The sequence below is a fragment of the Rana temporaria genome, chromosome 1, assembly GCF_905171775.1.
Source record: "Rana temporaria chromosome 1, aRanTem1.1, whole genome shotgun sequence".
Lineage (NCBI taxonomy): Eukaryota > Metazoa > Chordata > Amphibia > Anura > Ranidae > Rana > Rana temporaria.
In genome coordinates this window covers 279,070,130-279,088,258 of record NC_053489.1, presented here as the reverse complement: position 1 = coordinate 279,088,258, position 18,129 = coordinate 279,070,130, and the positions used below count along the sequence as shown (strand labels likewise).

General features: G+C 44.3%; 1 protein-coding gene across 1 annotated transcript in view; it reads right to left on the bottom strand.

Annotated features, from left to right (window-relative positions):
- Positions 1-17,798, bottom strand: part of LOC120914001 (protein prune homolog 2-like) — a 238,018-nt gene extending 220,220 nt beyond the window's left edge. Inside the window, exon 1 of the mRNA XM_040324451.1 lies at positions 17,633-17,798. Within this exon, the coding sequence (XP_040180385.1) occupies positions 17,633-17,668 (36 nt within the window). The 5' untranslated portion in view covers positions 17,669-17,798. The remainder of the gene's footprint in view (positions 1-17,632) is intronic.
- Between the last annotated feature and the right edge of the window lie 331 nt (positions 17,799-18,129).

Sequence of the window (18,129 nt, the reverse complement as noted above, 5' to 3'; positions counted from 1 at the left end):
CCCTAGTGGTCACAGGGCAAATCAACGTAACATAACATCATTTTGCCCAGCCGTGCCATGCTGCTGGTCGGCAAGTGGCCAACCTAACAGCCTAACTGGAGATCAGGGACCATTTTAGGAAAAGTGACAGAGCTTTTTACCACTTGACCCCAGGGCTATTCTGATACTTCTCACATTAAGTGTTAGACCCCTTTCACACTGGGGCGTTTTTCAAGCGCTTTGGCGATAAAAAAAGTTTTAGTGTGAAAGCACTCTGGCTTTCACTTTGGTATTGCAGATGCAGCTTCTTTCAGGCGCTTTACAGGTGCTTTTTTTAAAGTTAAACGCCTGAAAAGCGCCCCAGTGTGAAAGGGGTCTAAAAGTCTGCTTTTTTTGCTAGAAAATTACTTAGAACCCCCAAACATTATATATTTTTAAAGCAAAGGCCATAGAGAATCAAATAGTGGGTTTTGCATTTTTTTTATGTCACACAGTATTTGCGCAGTGGCTTTTTAAATGCATTTTTTTTAAAGATATGAAGTCTACTCACACCACTATCTGGATCTTTGTCTTTCGTTCTCTTGGGGATCATGTTTATGCACCTGGTCCCTCTTCTGCGGGTCCCTTCCACAGCTCCCGGAACAGACAATTTGGAAATCCTCTGACTCCTCGTCCCCCATTTTCCAGACTTATTACGATGTAAGTACTCATAGGGATAAGTAACTCTCTCTCTCTTTCTTTTTGTACATATCCTGCCCATCGAGGGGTACAATATTGGATCATATTGGTCTACTCATGTTTTGTTTTTTATAAATTTGTGTGCACCTGCCACCGAAGAGTGGTATTATCTACGAAACGCGTCTGAATAATTTGGATGCACTTATTCTCATGCAGACGCCCCTACTCAATCTTGAGTTCTCCATCTACCATGTCATTTAAAGTCTTTTTACTACATCCAGGATTCGTTCCATACCACACAATGGTTGGCTGGTTGCTACTAATGTTTGTTTCTATATATGGTCTGTAATATGCGTTTGACAATTGTATTCAGTGCTGCATGTATCATGTCATTTTGCCATGTTCCTTGTTTCATTAATAAAAACATTCATCTTCTAGCCAACTCAAGTCCCAAAACCCCCCTTTCTTTCTGCATTTAAAAAAAAATACACTTTATTGAATTTTAATGCACAAAAACACAATGTAACACTGAATTGTTTGGTTAAATACAAAAGATTATGTTACGGCAAGCAAAGAGATACCTAACATTACCAGAGCTGGCAAACTACCGTACTTAAAACATTTCCATAGGTGAAGCTTTATAAGCCTTTACAAGTTCCAACTTAGAATTAACCCCTTCCTGCCGAGCATACGCGCATATGCGTCCTCGGCTTTTGGGGGTTATCCCGGTATAATTTTTTAGAGCCGGCGATTGGCATTCCAGGGATAACAACTGATGCGGCTAAAAGCCGCTCGGTTGTTATCCCAGAGGAGCGGGAGAGGACATCCCTCCCTCCCGACGCCTCCGCCGCTCTTACCGGGCCTCCCGTACCACCGGGAGACCCAATGCATGATCCGCTGCCTCCAGTGCCTAGCGAGAGACTGAAACAAAGCAGCGAATGGCTTCGATCCAGTCTCTTCAATGTAAACACGGAAGCGACGTCACAACGTCACTTCCGGTTTACTAGGCTGCCAATGGCACCGGTTTAAAAAAAATACACAGTATTCAGAATCGCGGTTTTTGGCGATCTGAATACTTTGAAGTGCAAGGAGGGATTGGGGATCTTTTAGACCCCCGATCCCTCCAGTACCTGTCACGACCTATTACTGTCACAAGGGATGTTTACATTCCTTGTGACAGCAATAAAAGTGATCAAATTTTTATTTATTTTTTAAAAACACAATTTTATATTATAAAAATAAAACAAAAATAAGAAAAACATTTTTTTAAAGCGTCCCCGCGAGCTCACACAGCAAAGAAAACGCATACCGAAGTCGCGCCCGAATATGTAAACGGTGTTCAAATCACACATGTGAGGTATCGCTGCGATCGTCAGAGTGAGAGCAATAATTCTAGCCATAGACCTTCTCTGTAACTCTAACCTGGTAACCGTGAAAAAAAAATGAAAGCATCGCCTATGGAGATTCATATTTTTTTTATTCATGAAAGTGTCTTTTTCCCAAGTTGCGTTTAAACACTGCTGCACAAATACCGTGTGACATAAAATATTGCAACAATCGCCATTTTATTCTCTAAATTCTCTGCTAAAAATATATATAATGCTTGGGCGTTCTAAGTAATTTTCTAACACAAAATATTGATTTTGGGAAGGAGCGTTTTCGAAAAATGTGTAATTATTTATTTGATTTACTTTTTTATTTTTACCCTGTCTCTTTAAAATATTATTATCATAAACTGATTTTGGTATCACAAGGGATGATGTGCACTTGTAATTGCATGGACAGTGACAGTTACTCTTTACTAAGAGATCTGGGGTCTAATAGACCCCAGATCTCTCCTCTGCCCTCCAAAGCATCTGATCAAACCAAGATTGGTTTGATCAATGCTTGTTCAAGCAGGCAGTGACTTGTTTACATGAGACTGAAACCGGAAGTGAGGAAACAACATCCGTTCCTCTCACTGTGTCTCAGGAACTGGATGCCTCCAGTCACATCCTTACTGGGTTCTCGCATTGGAGAGCCCGGTAAATGCGGCAGCAGGAGCAGGGTGGGACCCTCTTCCGCCACCCGTAAAAGTAATCCAGTAGCTTTTTAGCCTTTAGGATTGCTTTTACATTGAAGGGAATCATCACCTAAAAAAATTATATCTCGATCATCGTCAAGCAGTTAAGGGCCAGTTCACAGGACAATTTCTGCATTCCGGATGTGTTTCTACATGCACATTTACATTTTAATGCCTTTTCTATGAATTCTGGTGGTTTTTTTTTATGCATTCTGGTGCATGTTTTTCCTCATTTCAGATCAGAACATGTGAGTTCTGGTGTATTTCTGGTGCATTTACACGTGCTCCAGCACATTCCAGTGCATTGTCCATGCATTCTGCCGCATTCCAGATGAATTCCAATGCAGAAAAATGCAGCATGTTCTGCTTTTGTTGACTGCACTGGAAAGCACTGCACTTATTTAAACCTGAGCCATTGGAATACATGGAAAACACTGTGCATACCAGTGGCGGCTGGTGCCCAAAATTTTTAGGGGGGCGCAAACAAACGAAAAAAAAAACAATTGCAGCCTCACTGTGCCCATCAAACGCAGCCAATGTGCCATCAATTGTCACCATGTGCCATGCTATAAAATGCAGTCACTGTGCCATGCCATTAAACGCAGCCACTGTGCCATCATTTATCGCCACTGTGCCCATCAATTGTCACCACTGTGCCATGCCATCAAACGCAGCCACTGTGCCATCAATTGTCACCACTGTGCCATCAATTGTCACCACTGTGTCATCAATTGTCGCCACTGTGCCATCAATTGTCACCACTGTGCCCATCAATTGTCACCACTGTGCCATCAATTGTCGCCACTGTGCCATCAATTGTTGCCACTGTGCCATCAATTGTTGCCACTGTGCCATCAATTGTCACCACTATGCCCATCAATTTTCACCACTGTGCCCATCAATTGTCACCACTGTGCCATCAAACGCAGCCACTGTGCCATGTCATCAAACGCAGCCACTGTGCCATCAATTGTCACCACTGTGCCCAGCAATTGTCACCACTATGCCATGCCATCAAACGCAGACACTGTGCCATCAATTGTCACCACTGTGCCATCAATTGTCACCACTGTGCCATGCCAAACGCAGCCACTGTGCCATCAAACACAGCCACTGTGCCATGTCATCAAACGCAGCCACTGTGCCTTCAAACGCAGCCACTGTGTCATCAATTGTCACCACTGTGACCAGCAATTGTCACCACTATGCCATGCCATCAAACGCAGACACTGTGCCATCAATTGTCACCACTGTGCCATCAATTGTCGCCACTGTGCCCAGCAATTGTCGCCACTGTGCCCAGCAATTGTCACCACTGTGCCCATCAATTGTCGCCACTGTGCCCAGCAATTGTCGCCACTGTGCACATCAATTTTCGCCACTGTGCCCATAAATTTTTCGCCACTGTGCCCATCAATTTTCGCCACTGTGCCCTGTAAAAAGCTGCCACTGTGCCCTGTAAAATGACCCCTCCCCCCCCCCGCCTGGCACTTACCTTTCTGGGGTCGGCCACCCTGCTTCTACCATCCCTCGATGTCTTCTCCCGCCCTCGATGATTCTTCAGCCAATCAGGTTACCGGTAACCAGAACCGGTGAACCTGATTGACTGAGACGCCTGTCAGTCTTATCCAAGGAACGCACCCCCCGTGCGTCCGTGGATAAGTACTTGGAAGCCTATTACATTACCGCTGGCTCTGATAGGCACTTCCACAGCCAACCAGCTGCCGTTATTCAGATGGCCAGCGCTCGCCAGGGGGCCGGCCATCTGAATAGTCGGCGGCAGCGGCAATACATAGATTCATGCAATGCATGAATCTATGTATTGTATCGGTGGCGGTGTGGGAGCCAGAGGGGGCGGCGCTCCAGCGCCCTCTATGGACGCACCGCCACTGGTGCATACATTTTATGATGGAGTGCTTGGGCTTAGCAGCGGCAGGTAACTGCCATGGAAGGAGAACAATGATGTCATCAGCTTTGTATAGGGCAGAAGGCAGAGGATTTCAATTGCCGGCCGGCAGCAGCATAATGGATACTTCTCATTAAATGTAAGTCCTGTTCCTTGTGCTGAATTTAAAAGAAAGTACCTATACTTAGGCTTCCTCTGATGGAAGCAGCCATTCTCTGATTTGCATACTTGCTTTGCAACTGTCAAAATTAACCTGCAATGGTTTTCATTGCCAGATATTTGTGGAAAAAAGGCTATTCACAACTCTCTTTTTAGTGCAGCAGCATAAGAGAATCTGATTTTTGAGGATGACTGAAATTTTGAGCAGGGAACCCCAGCTGTCCGTTGGGTAATCCCCAACTGTCTGCTGGGTAATTGGGCGGAGAGAAATAATGATAGTGAGATAATGACTTCTCCACACATGTGACATGAATACACAAAGGGGAGCTCCTTAAAACAGTATTAAACCCAAAAGCAAACATTTGTTATATTACAGATTACCAATTCTTAGATGTCATGGCTGCATTTGTTTCCTTTAGTTTCCTTTTCTAGGCTTGCTTTCTTCTATTTTCATCTGGCATTCCAGCCAGTAAGTTTGTTGTTTTTCACAGCACAAACCCTCCAGCAGAATGTATTAGTTTACTTGGATAAGACTTGTCAATTTACACTCGCAGGGGTGATTAAAATTATCAACTTTTATTTATTCATGCAAAACCTTTATCCTAAAGTGAAAAAATTGTTTGTTGCAACTGCTTATAAAGAGTGAGCTGGAGTTTGGCTTCAATTTATGTGTATCTAAATCTGCTAATACATTTAAAGTGAGTGTGAAGTCAAATTTTTAATAAAAATAAGTAATCAGTTTGCTATTGGGGCCCCCGAGCCGAGTCTCAGCTCCCTGTGTTCATTCATACACTGAGCTGCGGCCCGGCCCCTCTCTCTCCTGATTGGCTGACTGACTTTGATTGACAGCAGTAGGAGCCACTGGTACCTCTGCTGTGTCTCGGCCAACCAGGAGGGAGAGTCTCAGATGGCCGAGACACTCTTGGACATCGCTGGACAGAGATGGGGCTCAGGTAAGTATTAGGGGGTTCAGAGGGGGCTGCTGCACACTGAGGGCTTTTTATCATAACGCAAAAAATGCATTAAGATAAAAAACCTTCTGACTTTACAACTCCTTTAACACCCCCCCCCCCCCCCCCCCCCAGACTGACAACTTATCCTACCCTCCCCTGACTAACAAAGCTCTTGTCTGCTGTGCCTCTTTTTCTCATTCCACCGGTTGTGTTTTATTAACACAATAGGTGTGATTCTGGCCAGATCACCTAGTAAAAACACCAGGGAAAAAAACAAAAGAAAAGAAAACTGATGCAGCCATCCCATCTAATGATTGGTAAACTGCAACCTAATACATTTTTGGTTTTGGCTTTAATACCGCTTTAAATTAGAATTGCAGTCAAAACGTTTGTTTTAGATTTGGTTGATGTAGGGAACATTAGAACCTCTGTGCTGTTGACAAAACAGAGAGTTATGAAATCTTACCAAATGGGATAAAGACAGCAACAACAGGGACACCGGCAGTAATAAAAACTTGACAGGGGTTATAACTCTGCTACACACAAAATTATTGAAGATACATTTATTTATAAATTGGGGTCTGCCATTTGTAATACACGATCCAGAAAGGGCTCATGTCTGGATCAAGGTCAGGACCCTGTTATTTATGCATTGGAACAAGCAAACTTACTTAGCATACTACAGGTAGTAAGGGAAAGCATGAACAAATGTTCAGCATGTCTCAGAAGCATCCTCATGACAAGTGAAGGACTGTAGTTATGGAACTATGCTGCAGCTTCAGGCTGCCATAAACTAACTATATAAATTCGAACAATATTCAAAAATGTTTTTTATGTGCTATGTTAGTGGTTAAACTAGGGCTCCTAAGCTCCATGTGTAGCCCATACCTACACATATCACCCCCCCTGACATACAGTAAGGTCCACATATATTTGAACACAGACACAATTTTCATATTTTTAGGCTCTGTATGCAGGGCCGGCTCTACCATGGGACCCAATGGCACCTCCCAGCGGCACTTTCAGGGGGGCGGAAAATCGATGTTCAAACTAGTGCGGCCTAACAATCGGTGTGCTCTGTGTTTGAGCCAAGCTCAGCAATGGGCAGCGGCAGGTGTCATGTGATTGGCCGAACAGGTCATGTGCGAGCGGGGCGGACATGAGGCTTGTGATTCGCCTGAAGGAGCTGGACTGTGGGTAATCGTGCCAGCCCTACATTTTCCCCCTGGAGTCCTAACTTGCACTGTCTGTGTGTCACTGTCTCCTGAGGTCCGTGACCGTCTCTCTCATCTGCCGCGGCCCCCCCTCCTCCTCTCTATCTGCCACCCCCCTCCTCTCTATTAGCCGACCCTTCCCCCTCTCTATCAGCCACCGCCCCTCCTCTCTATTAGCCGCCCGCAGCCCCCCCTCTCTATCAGCCGCCCCCACCCCCCTCCTCTCTATCCGCCGCCGCCCTTCTCTCTATCAGCCGCCACCCCTGCTCTCTATCAGCCGCCCCCCCTCCTCTCTATAAGCTGCCCCCCTCCTCTCTATCAGCCACCCCCCTTCTCTCTATCAGCCACCCCCCTCCTCTCTATCAGCCGCCTGCACCCCCCTCTCTATCAGCCGCCCCACCTCCTCTCTATCAGCTGCCCTCCCCTCCTCTTTATCAGCCACCCCCCCCTCTTCTTTATCAGCTGTGCCCCTCCTCCTCTCTATCAGCCGCCCCCCCTCCTCTCTATCAGCTGCCCCCCTCTTCCTCTCTGTCAGTTGTCCCCCCTCCTCTCTATCAGCCACCCCCTCCTCCTCTATCAGCCACCCCCTCCTCCTCTCTATCAGCCGCCCCCTCCTCCTCTCTATCAGCCACCCCCCCTCCTCCTCTCTATCAGCCGCCCCCCTCTCTATCAGCCGCCCCCTCCTCTCTATCAGCACCGCCCCCTCCTCCTCTCTATCAGCCACCCCCTTCTCCTCTCTATCAGCCGCCCCCCCTCTCTATCAGCTGCCCCCCTCCTCTCTATCAGCCGCCCCCCCTCCTCCACTCTGTCAGCCGACCCCCTCCTCTGTCAGCCACCCCCCCTCTTCTCTATCAGCCGCCCCCCTCCTCCTCTCTATCGGCAGAATGAACGGGCGAGACAGTCGGCGTGAGCGGGCTTGCTGGCCAATTAGCAGGCGGGCGGGGGAGCAGAGAGATGACATCATCTCTCACCGCCCGCCCTGCATCACTGCAGTTCCGCCCTCACTGTGCAGCCACCAGAAGTGACAATCCGCAATGTGTGGCAGGTGATGTTGTGGCAAGTGACAATCCGCAATCTGTGGCAGGTAGCGTTGTGGCAAGTGACAATCCGCAATGTGTGGCATCGTGGCAAGTGACAATCCGCAATGTGTGACATCGTGGCAAGTGACAATCCACAATCTGCAATGTGTGGCATTGTGGCAAGTGACAATCCGCAATGTGTGGCAGGTGGCGTTGTGGCAAGTGACAATCCGCAATGTGTGGCATCGTGGCAAGTGACAATCCGCAATATGTGGCAGATGACGCGGCAAGTGACACACTCAGGGCTCCCACTGATTCTGCATTATGGTGAGTTGAACTATTTTATTTTATATAACAATGTAATAATAGAAATAATGCACTTCAATAATTTTTTTTGTCATTCGGCACCGCATTGATATAACTGACAATTGCGCAGTCATGTGACGTTGTACTTAAAACAAATAGAGCTTTCTTTTGGTGGCATTTGATCACTTCTGCCGTTTGTATTTTTTGTGCTATAAACAAAAATAGCTATAATTAACATCCAAAAAAATATATATATATTTCTTCATCAGTTTTTAGGTCGATATGTATTCTTCTACATATGTTTGGTAAAAAAAAAAACGCATTAAGTGTATATTGATTAGTTTGCGCAAAAGTTATTGCGTCTACCAAATATAGGATAGATTTATTGTCATTTTTATTATTATTATTTTTTTTACTAGTAATGGCAGTGATCTGTGATTTTTATTGAGACTGTGACATTGCAGTGGACAGATTGGACACTTTTGACACTTTTTTGGGACCAGTGACATTTATACAGCGATCTGTGCTATAAAAATGCACTGATTACTGTGTAAATGTCACTGGCAGGAAAGGGGTTAAATGTGTTCCCTGGGAGGTGTTTCTAACTGGGGGGATGGGACTGACTGGAGAAGGAGAGAGATCTCTGTTCCTAATCACTAGGAACAGCAGATCTGTCTCTCCTCCACTGTCAGAATGGGGTTCTGTCTGTTTATATTGACAGATCCCCGTTCTGGCTCTCTGGAGCAATCGCGGGTGGCCGGCTGACGGCCAACGGCCACACACAGGTCCTTTTTATACTCCTACAAACATGTATAGTGCCATGACAGGTCCTCTTTATACTCCTATATACATGTATAGAGCCATGACAGGTCCTCTATATACTCCTACATACATGTATATTGCCATGACAGGTCCTCTATATACTCCTATATACATGTATAGAGCCATGACAGGTCCTCTTTTTATTCCTACATACATGTATTGAGCCATGACAGTTCCTCTTTATACTCCTATATACATGTATAGAGCCATGACAGGTCCTCTTAATACTTCTATTGACATATAGAGCCATGACAGGTCCTCTTTATACTCCTACATACATGTATGGAGCCATGACAGGTCCTCTTTATATTCCTACATACATGTATTGAGCCATGACAGGTCCTCTTTATACTCCTATATACATGTATAGAGCCATGACAGGTCCTCTTTATATTCCTACATACATGTATTGAGCCATAACAGGTCCTCTATATACTCCTACATACATGTATAGAGCCATGACAGGTCCTCTATATACTCATATATACATGTATAGAGCCATGACAGGTCCTCTTTTTATTCCTACATACATGTATTGAGCCATGACAGGTCCTCGTTATACTCCTATATACATGTATAGAGTCATGACAGGTCCTCTAAATACTTCCATTGACATATAGAGCCATGACAGGTCCTCTTTATACTCCTATATACATGTATAGAGCCATGACAGGTCCTCTTTATATTCCTACATACATGTATTGAGCCATGACAGGTCCTCTTTATACTCCTATATACATGTATAGAGCCATGACAGGTCCACTTTAGTTATTATATTATAAAATAATGAATGTGGGGGCATTTTTGTGGCCGTGAATTTTATTTTTTTTGGGGGGGGGGGGAGCATTTTTAACAAAACAATCCAAATGAGTTTGAAGTGCAAACTTTCAGCTTTAATTCAAGGGGTTGAACATAAATATCGATGACAAATTTTAGGAACTGCAACCATTTTTATACACAGTCCACCCATTTCAGGACTCAAATGTAATTGGACAAATACAAATACAAATTGGAATATAATCATAAATAAAATTTAAATGTTTTATATTTTGTTGAGAATCCATTACTGGCCATGACTGCCTGAAATCTGGAACCCATGGACATTACCAATGACTGGGTTTCCTCCTTTCTGATGTTTTGCCAGGCTCTAACTGTAGCTATCTTCAGTTGTTCTTTGTTTGTGGGTCTTTCCATCATTAGTTTTGTCTTCAGCATGTGAAATGCATGCTCAATTTGGTTGAGATCAGGTGATTGACTCGGCCATTGCAGAATATTCCACTTATTTTCCTTCAGAAGCTCCTGGGTTGCTTTTGCAGTGTGTTTTAGATCATTGTCCATCTGTACTGTGAAGCGCCATCCAATCAATTTTGCTGCATTTGGCTAAATCTGGGCTGACAGTATATCTCTAAACACTGCAGAATTCATCCGGCTGCTTCTCTCTTCTTTCACATTATCAATAAACATCAATGACCCAGTGCCACTGGAAGCCATGCATGCCCATGCCATCACACTGCCTCCACTATGTTTTACAAATGACATTGTGTGCTTTGGATCATAAGCTGTTCCAAGCCTTTTCACACTTTTTCTTTCTGTCATTCTGGTACAGTTAAATCTTAGTTTCATCCATCCAAATATTGCTTTCTCAGAACTGGTGTGGCTTTTTTAGATGTTTGTTGGCAAAGTCTAATCTGGCTTTTTTATTCTTCAGGCTTATGAATGGTTTGCACCTTGTGGTGAACCCCCTGTATTTGCAGTTGTGAAGTCTTCTCTTGATTGTAGACTTTGACAATGATACGCCCACATCCTGGAGAGTGCCCTTCACTTGTCTGGATGTTGTTCTTTACCATAGAGAGGATCCTGCGATTATCCACCACTGTTGTTTTCAGTGGATGTCCAGGCCTTTTTATGTTGCTGAGCTCACCAGTGTGCTCTTTTTTCCTCAGAATGTACCAAACTGTTGATTTGGCCACTCCTAATGTTGCTGCTCCCAATTTCTTATGGATTTGTTTTGTGTTTGAAGCCTTACAATGGCATGTTTCACTTTCATGGACAGCTTGAATGCATAATATAGGTTCCCAGCAAAACGTCAGAGCTTTTACCTGTTTAATTGATAAAGAAATAATGGAGGAGTGGGCTACACCCAGCCATGAAACAGCATTTGATAAAATTATCCAATTACTTTTGGCTCCTTGAAAAAGGGGGTTGGCTATTCTTAAGAGCTGTAATTCCTAAACCCTTCTTCCAATTTGGATGTACATACCCTCAAAAAATTAAACCTCAGAGTGTGTACATTCAGCCTATATCCATTAAATAATTTAATAAAATGAAATTAAAGACATGGGGTCCCCCCCAAAATTCATACCAGACCCTACGGTCTGGTATGGATTTTGAGGGGAAACCCCCCCTTGCCATAATTAAAAAAAATGGTGTGGGGCCCCCCCAAATGCATACCAGACCTTTATCCGAGCTTGCAACCTGGCAGGCCAGGAAAGGGGGGGACAAGCGAACCATACTAGGGCAATTGCTCTCAACATGGGAAGGGTGTTTTGGGACAGGGGTGCTCTGCCCCCCCACCCCAAAGTGCCATGTTGTTGGGGACAAGTGCCTCTTCCCCACAACCCTTGGCAGTGGTTTTGGGGGGTCTGCTGGCAGGGGGTTTATTGGAATCTGGAAGGTATCTGGGGGCACCTTTTGTTAATTAGATTCTGATAAGACCACAGACCACACAACCCCTCCCCCAGGGTTGTGAGGAAGAGGCCTTTGTCCCCGTCAAAATGTGGACAAGGATCTATGGGGTGGGGGAGGGCAAAGCTTGTCCTGGCCTGCCAGGCTGCATGCCCAGATAATGGTCTAGTATGGATTTTGGGGGGGGGGCCCCACACCATTTTCTATTTTTTTTTTTTTTTTTGTGGGGTTCAACTTAAAAGCCATACCAGACCCAAAGGGCAATTTTTTTTTATTCAGCTGTGGGGAAGCACATGCTAAAATGTTGCCTCATCATACGGACTGACTCCCCAAGCCGTTGTTTATAAAATGAAGAAAGCTTGCAGGGAAAATCTATTTAAATGTATTTTTTTACTTATGTTAGTTTGTGCTGCAGCAGGCTCTATACATGGTAAAGATGCGCCACTTTACAGGCAGACTAAGGGGACCCATCCAGGCACTATATTTAAAGGATTTTTTTTCTTGTTTTACTTTAAGCATCATTAAAATCATTGCTCCTTTACCACTTCCAGACGGCCGTACGACTTTGTACGGCCGCAGGGTGGCTCTACATCTCTGGGAGGCCGTGTTTTTATGGCCTGCGCGCGCAGCCAGCGGCGCGGGCGCGTCCGGCGGAGGCGCTCGCCGCATCGCTGAGATGCCGATGCGAGTGCCTGGCGGCCGCGATGTCCGCCAGGGACTCGCGATCGGCGGTTACAGGGACAAGACGTGGAGCTCTGTGTGTAAACACAGAGCTCCACGTCCTGTCAGGGGAGAGAGGAGACCGATCTGTGTCCCTTGTACATAGGGACACAGCATCGGTCACCTCCCCCAGTCACCCCCCTTCCCCCACAGTTAGTAACACAATTCAGGGTACACATTAACCCCTTCCTCACCCCCTAGTGTTAACCCCTTCAATGCCAGTCACATTTATACAGTAATTAGTGCATATTTTTTTGCACTGATCGCTGTATAAATGTGAATGGCGCCAAAAATGTGTCAAAAGTGTCCGATGTCTCCGCCATAATGTCGCAGTCACGAAAAAAAATGCTGATCGCCGCCATTAGTAGTAAAAAAAAATAATAAAAAATAATAATTCTGTCCCCTATTTTGTAAGCGCAATAACTTTTGCGCAAACCAGACGCTTCTTGCCAATTTTTTTTTTTTTTTTTTTTTTTTTAACAAAAATATGTAGAATAATACGTATCGCCTAGACTGAGAAAAAATTATTTTTTTAAAAAAAATTGGGCAATTTATTATAGTAACAAGTAAAAAATATTGTTTTTTTTTATAGCGCAAAAAATAAAAACCGCAGAGGTGATCAAATACCACCAAAATAAAGCTCTATTTGTGGGGAAAAAAGGACGTCAATTTTGTTTGGGAGCCACGTCGCATGACCGCGCAATTGTCAGTTAAAGCGACGCAGTGCCGGAAGCTGAAATTTCACCTGGTCAGGAAGGGGTATATGTGCCCAGTAAGGAAGTGGTTAAAAATAATGTTTATTTATTTTTATTTGCATTGGTACATGTCCCCCAGGCCAGTAACTTGCATATAAGCCTTAAAAATGGGGACTTTTAATTTTGAGTTTGGGTCCTATAGACTTTAATAGGTTCTGGGTTCAAACTTTTTCCATGTTCGGGAGCTCTTGTGTCGAACCGAAGCCAGAGCTGTTCAGTCCTTACTATTTATCACCAAATACATGATCTAATGCAAGCTGGTTAATCCATAAATGTATACAAATAACCTAATCAACTTGTTCTTCTGTAAATTATTTATTTATTTATGTATTTATTTTTTTGTTTAGTAAATGACAAGAGGGATTTACACCTTTTAGGAAGCTACATTTAGAGAAATTACTATAACTGGAGCAGTTGTGCATAGCTTCCATCTCCAGCTAGTTCAAGTGGTTCTAAAGGCAGAAGTTTTTTTTTATCTTAAAGCATTGTACGCATTAAGACAGGGTTTGACAAATTTGCTTGGAATCTAGGAGCCAGCTAAAAAAGTTAGAAGCCAGAAACGCGCCCCGTCCCGCCGAGCTCTTGCGTAGAAGTGAGTAGCGCCCGCATATGAAAGCGGTGTTCAAACTACACATGTGAGGTATCACCGCGATTGGTAGAGCGAGAGAAATAATTCTAGCCCTAGAGCTTCTCTGTAACTCAAAACATGCAACCTGTATAATTTTTTAAACGTCGCCTATGGAGATTTTAAAGGGTAAAAGTTTTTCGCCATTCCACGAGCGGACGCAATTTTGAAGCATGACATGTTGTTATCAATTTACTTGGCGTAACATTATCTTTCACAGTATAAAAAAAAAATTGGGCTAACTTTACTGTTGTCTTATTTTTTTATTAAAAAAAGTGTGTTTTTTTCCCAAAAAAGTGCGCTTGTAAGGCCGCTGCGTAAATACGGTATGACAGAAAGTATTGCAACGACCGCCATTTTATTCTCTAGGGTGTTGGAATAAAAAATATATATAATGTTTGTTCTAATTAGAGGGAAGGCGATGGCAGTGAAAACACAGGGAGCTCCATTAGCATTGCTGGTTGTATGTCATACCAACGGCCACCACAAGATGGCGCCAGATCACAGAATGAAGCATAGGCCTGCAGAAGGTCACAAAGCCGCGGCCTCAATTACCGGTCAGCGCGGCCCGACGTAATCGCGTGGCGGGGGAGGTGGGGGTGCACGGTGACACAGGATGGGGTCTGGCAATTGAGGCCGTGGCTTTGCGGCCTTCTGCAGGCCTGTGCTTCCTTCCCCAGGCCGCTAATTCTAGTCGCAATTGCGACCTAGTGCCCGGATTCTGTCGAACCCTGCATTAAGATAATAAACCTTCTGTTTGCAGCAGCCCCCCTCAGCCCCCGATACTTAACTGAGCCACATCTCAATCCAGTGATGTTGCACGAGAGGCTCGCCTGTCAGGGACTCTCCCTCCTGATTGGCTGAGACACACAGCGGGTGCCATTGGCTGCTGTCAATCAAAAGCAGTAAGCCAATGAGGAGAGAGGGGGGCGGGGTTGAGCCATGGCTCTGTGTCTGAATAGTGTCTAATAGTGTCTAAATTGTGGCTCGGCTCGGATGCCCCCATAGCAAGCTGCCTGCACTCAGCAGGAGGGAGGGGCCAGGAACCCGAGAAGAGAAGAATCTAGGCTGCTCTGTGCGAAGCTTAAAGTGACAGTCTTGTTTTTTTTTCCTTTAAGAAACCTGCTCTGCGTAGTGATTTTGCACAGAGCAACCTGAATCCTCCTCTTCTTGGTTGGGTCCCACTTCTGTGTTCCTGGCCCCTCCCTCCTGTCAAGTGCCCCCACAGCAAGCAGCTTGCTGTGGGGGCACGCGAGCTGAGCTGCAGCTGTGTATGTCCATTCAGACACGGAGTTGTGATTCGGCCCTGCCCCATCTCTTTCCTGATTGGCTAACTGACTTCTATTGACAACAGCAGGAGCCAATGGCGCCACTGCTGTGTCTCAGCCAATCAGGAGGGAGAGTTCCAGGCGGCCAAGCAACTTGTGTACATCGCTGGATAGAGATGGGGCTCAGGTATTAGGGGGGCTGAGGGGGGCTGCTACACACAGGAGGTTTTTTATCCTAATGCATAAAATGCATTAAGATATATATAAAAAAAATTAAAAAAATATTCAGCCTTTGCAACTCCTTTAATGCATAGAATGCATTTAGATAAAAAATCTTCTGCCTTTATAACCCATTTAAAGCTGATTTGTTGTTATGCATAGCTGCTCCAGATTCAGTCTTCTCCGGTCTTAGTAAATTGGCCTGTTTGTGTGATGTTATCCTATTCACTAACCTATTACTGTAAGAATAATCAATTACATAAAGCAAGCAATTAACAAGGCCATTCAGAAGATAAAGCAACATTTCATAAGTATATTGGTGGACCTTCTAACTATATTTATACAGTATATCTTGATTGTAAGATTGTTAGGGGCTGTGGGGTGCAGACTTTTGATCCTGATCAGTAAAGTAAAAAAAAGTTGCCGCACAATTGGAATATAAGTGCATTAGCACTATCCCTGATCTATATATAAATGATGCTCTGCAGAATGCATTAGACATTTCCTCCAAAGGCTTACTAGGATGGATCAATGTTCTTTATCCCCCTAGAGACCATAGCAAATGAAAAATCTGGTAATTACTTGTACAGCATATGCAAAAAACTAAATAGATCGTAGATCATGATGTCACTGTCACTAGATCACAGATCATGATGTCACTGTCACTATATCACAGATCATGATGTCACTGTCACTAGATCACAGATCATGATGTCACTGTCACTATATCACAGATCATGATGTCACTGTCACTAGATCACAGATCATGATGTCACTAGATCATTGATCATGATGTCACTGTCACTAGATCAGAGATCATGATGTCACTAGATCATTGATCATGATGTCACTAGATCATATAGATCATCATGTCACTGTCATTGGATCCCAGATCATTATGTCACTAGATCATGATGTCACTGTTACTAGATCACAAATCATGATGTCACTAGATCATAGATTATGATGTCACTGTCACTAGATCACAAATCATGATGTCACTAGATCATAGATCATGATGTCACTGTCACTAGATCACAAATCATGATGTCACTAGATCACAGATCATGATGTCACTAGACCCTCGATCATGATGTCACTGTCACTAGATCACAGATCATGTCACTAGATCACAGGTCATGATGTCACTGTCGCTAGATCACAAATCATGATGTCACTAGATCACAAATCTTGATGTCACAAGTTAATCAATCATGATGTCACTGTCACTAGATCACAAATCATGGTGTCACTATATCACAGATGATGATGTCACTAGACCCTCGATCATGATGTCACTGTCACTAGATCATGTCACTAGATCACAGGTCATGATGTCACTGTCGCTAGATCACAAATCATGATGTCACTAGATCACAAATCTTAATGTCACAAGTTAATCGATCATGATGTCACTGTCACTAGATCATAGATCATGATGTCACTAGATCATGATGTCACTGTCACTTGATTACAGATCATGATGTCACTGTCACTAGATCACAGATCATGATGTCACTCACTGTCACTAGACCACAGATCATGATGTCACTGTCACTAGATCACAGATCATGATGTCACTGTCACTAGATCACATATCATGATGTCACTCACTGTCACTAGACCACAGATCATGATGTTACAGTCACTAGATCACAGATCATGATGTCACTGTCACTAGATCACATATCATGATGTCACTCACTGTCACTAGACCACAGATCATGATGTTACAGTCACTAGATCACAGATCATGATGTCACTGTCACTAGATCACATATCATGATGTCACTCACTGTCACTAGACCACAGATCATGATGTTACAGTCACTAGATCACAGATCATGATGTCACTGTCACTAGATCACATATCATGATGTCACTCACTGTCACTAGACCACAGATCATGATGTTACAGTCACTAGATCACAACAGTAAAGAAGTGAGAAAAGAAAGAGTCCATTATTTAATACACCACGCTTCAAATAAATGTGCACATGTTTTACAAGTTCCATCATATTTGAATGACTTCCCTTTTGCTGTATAATGATCCCAAGGCCATCATGATAACGTGAGTATCACTGAGATCACCGCTATGACATCACAAGTATAGTCATTTACAACTCCTACTCCAGCAGAGATAATGAGCCATGCAAAGTGCTCTGGGTGGGGCTGCCTGTCCACAATACAGGGAATTCTCCACCAGAGCAGTGTGTAGTAGTCCCTATAAACCTCCCGCTCCCAGCAGTGAAATGAACTCACCAGTGTGGATTTGGTGCGTTGCAGAAATTCCTCCATATTAAAGAGTTGAGGAGCCCTCCCTAGGCGGCTGCTGCTGCTTGGAGGTACGCGCACCTGCTGCTGCTGCTTCTTGTACGGCTCCCCGCAGAGCGCCCTAATGACGACTCGCAGTCACAGCACAACATCAGCAGCAACTTCCCGGCCGCTCTCCCACAGAGGATGCTGGGCCGCGTGCACGCGCATGGAACCTCTCCAAGGTGCTGAAATGTGATACCGCGCAGTGCAGTCATACACCACTAACCCGTTCACTGCTGCTACTAGCGACTACATCAAATCACTGGGAGCATCTGTGTCAGATCACCTATTATACATGGTGGAGATAGTGGGCTTTCTCCTGCTACGTCACAGCAACCATGGCTTATTAGCCATGTCACTGCATCGTCACAATCACCTGCTAGGTAATCTGACACGCGTCCTAAATCTCATTTCACACCATAATGTCCCCAGAAAAATCAGCA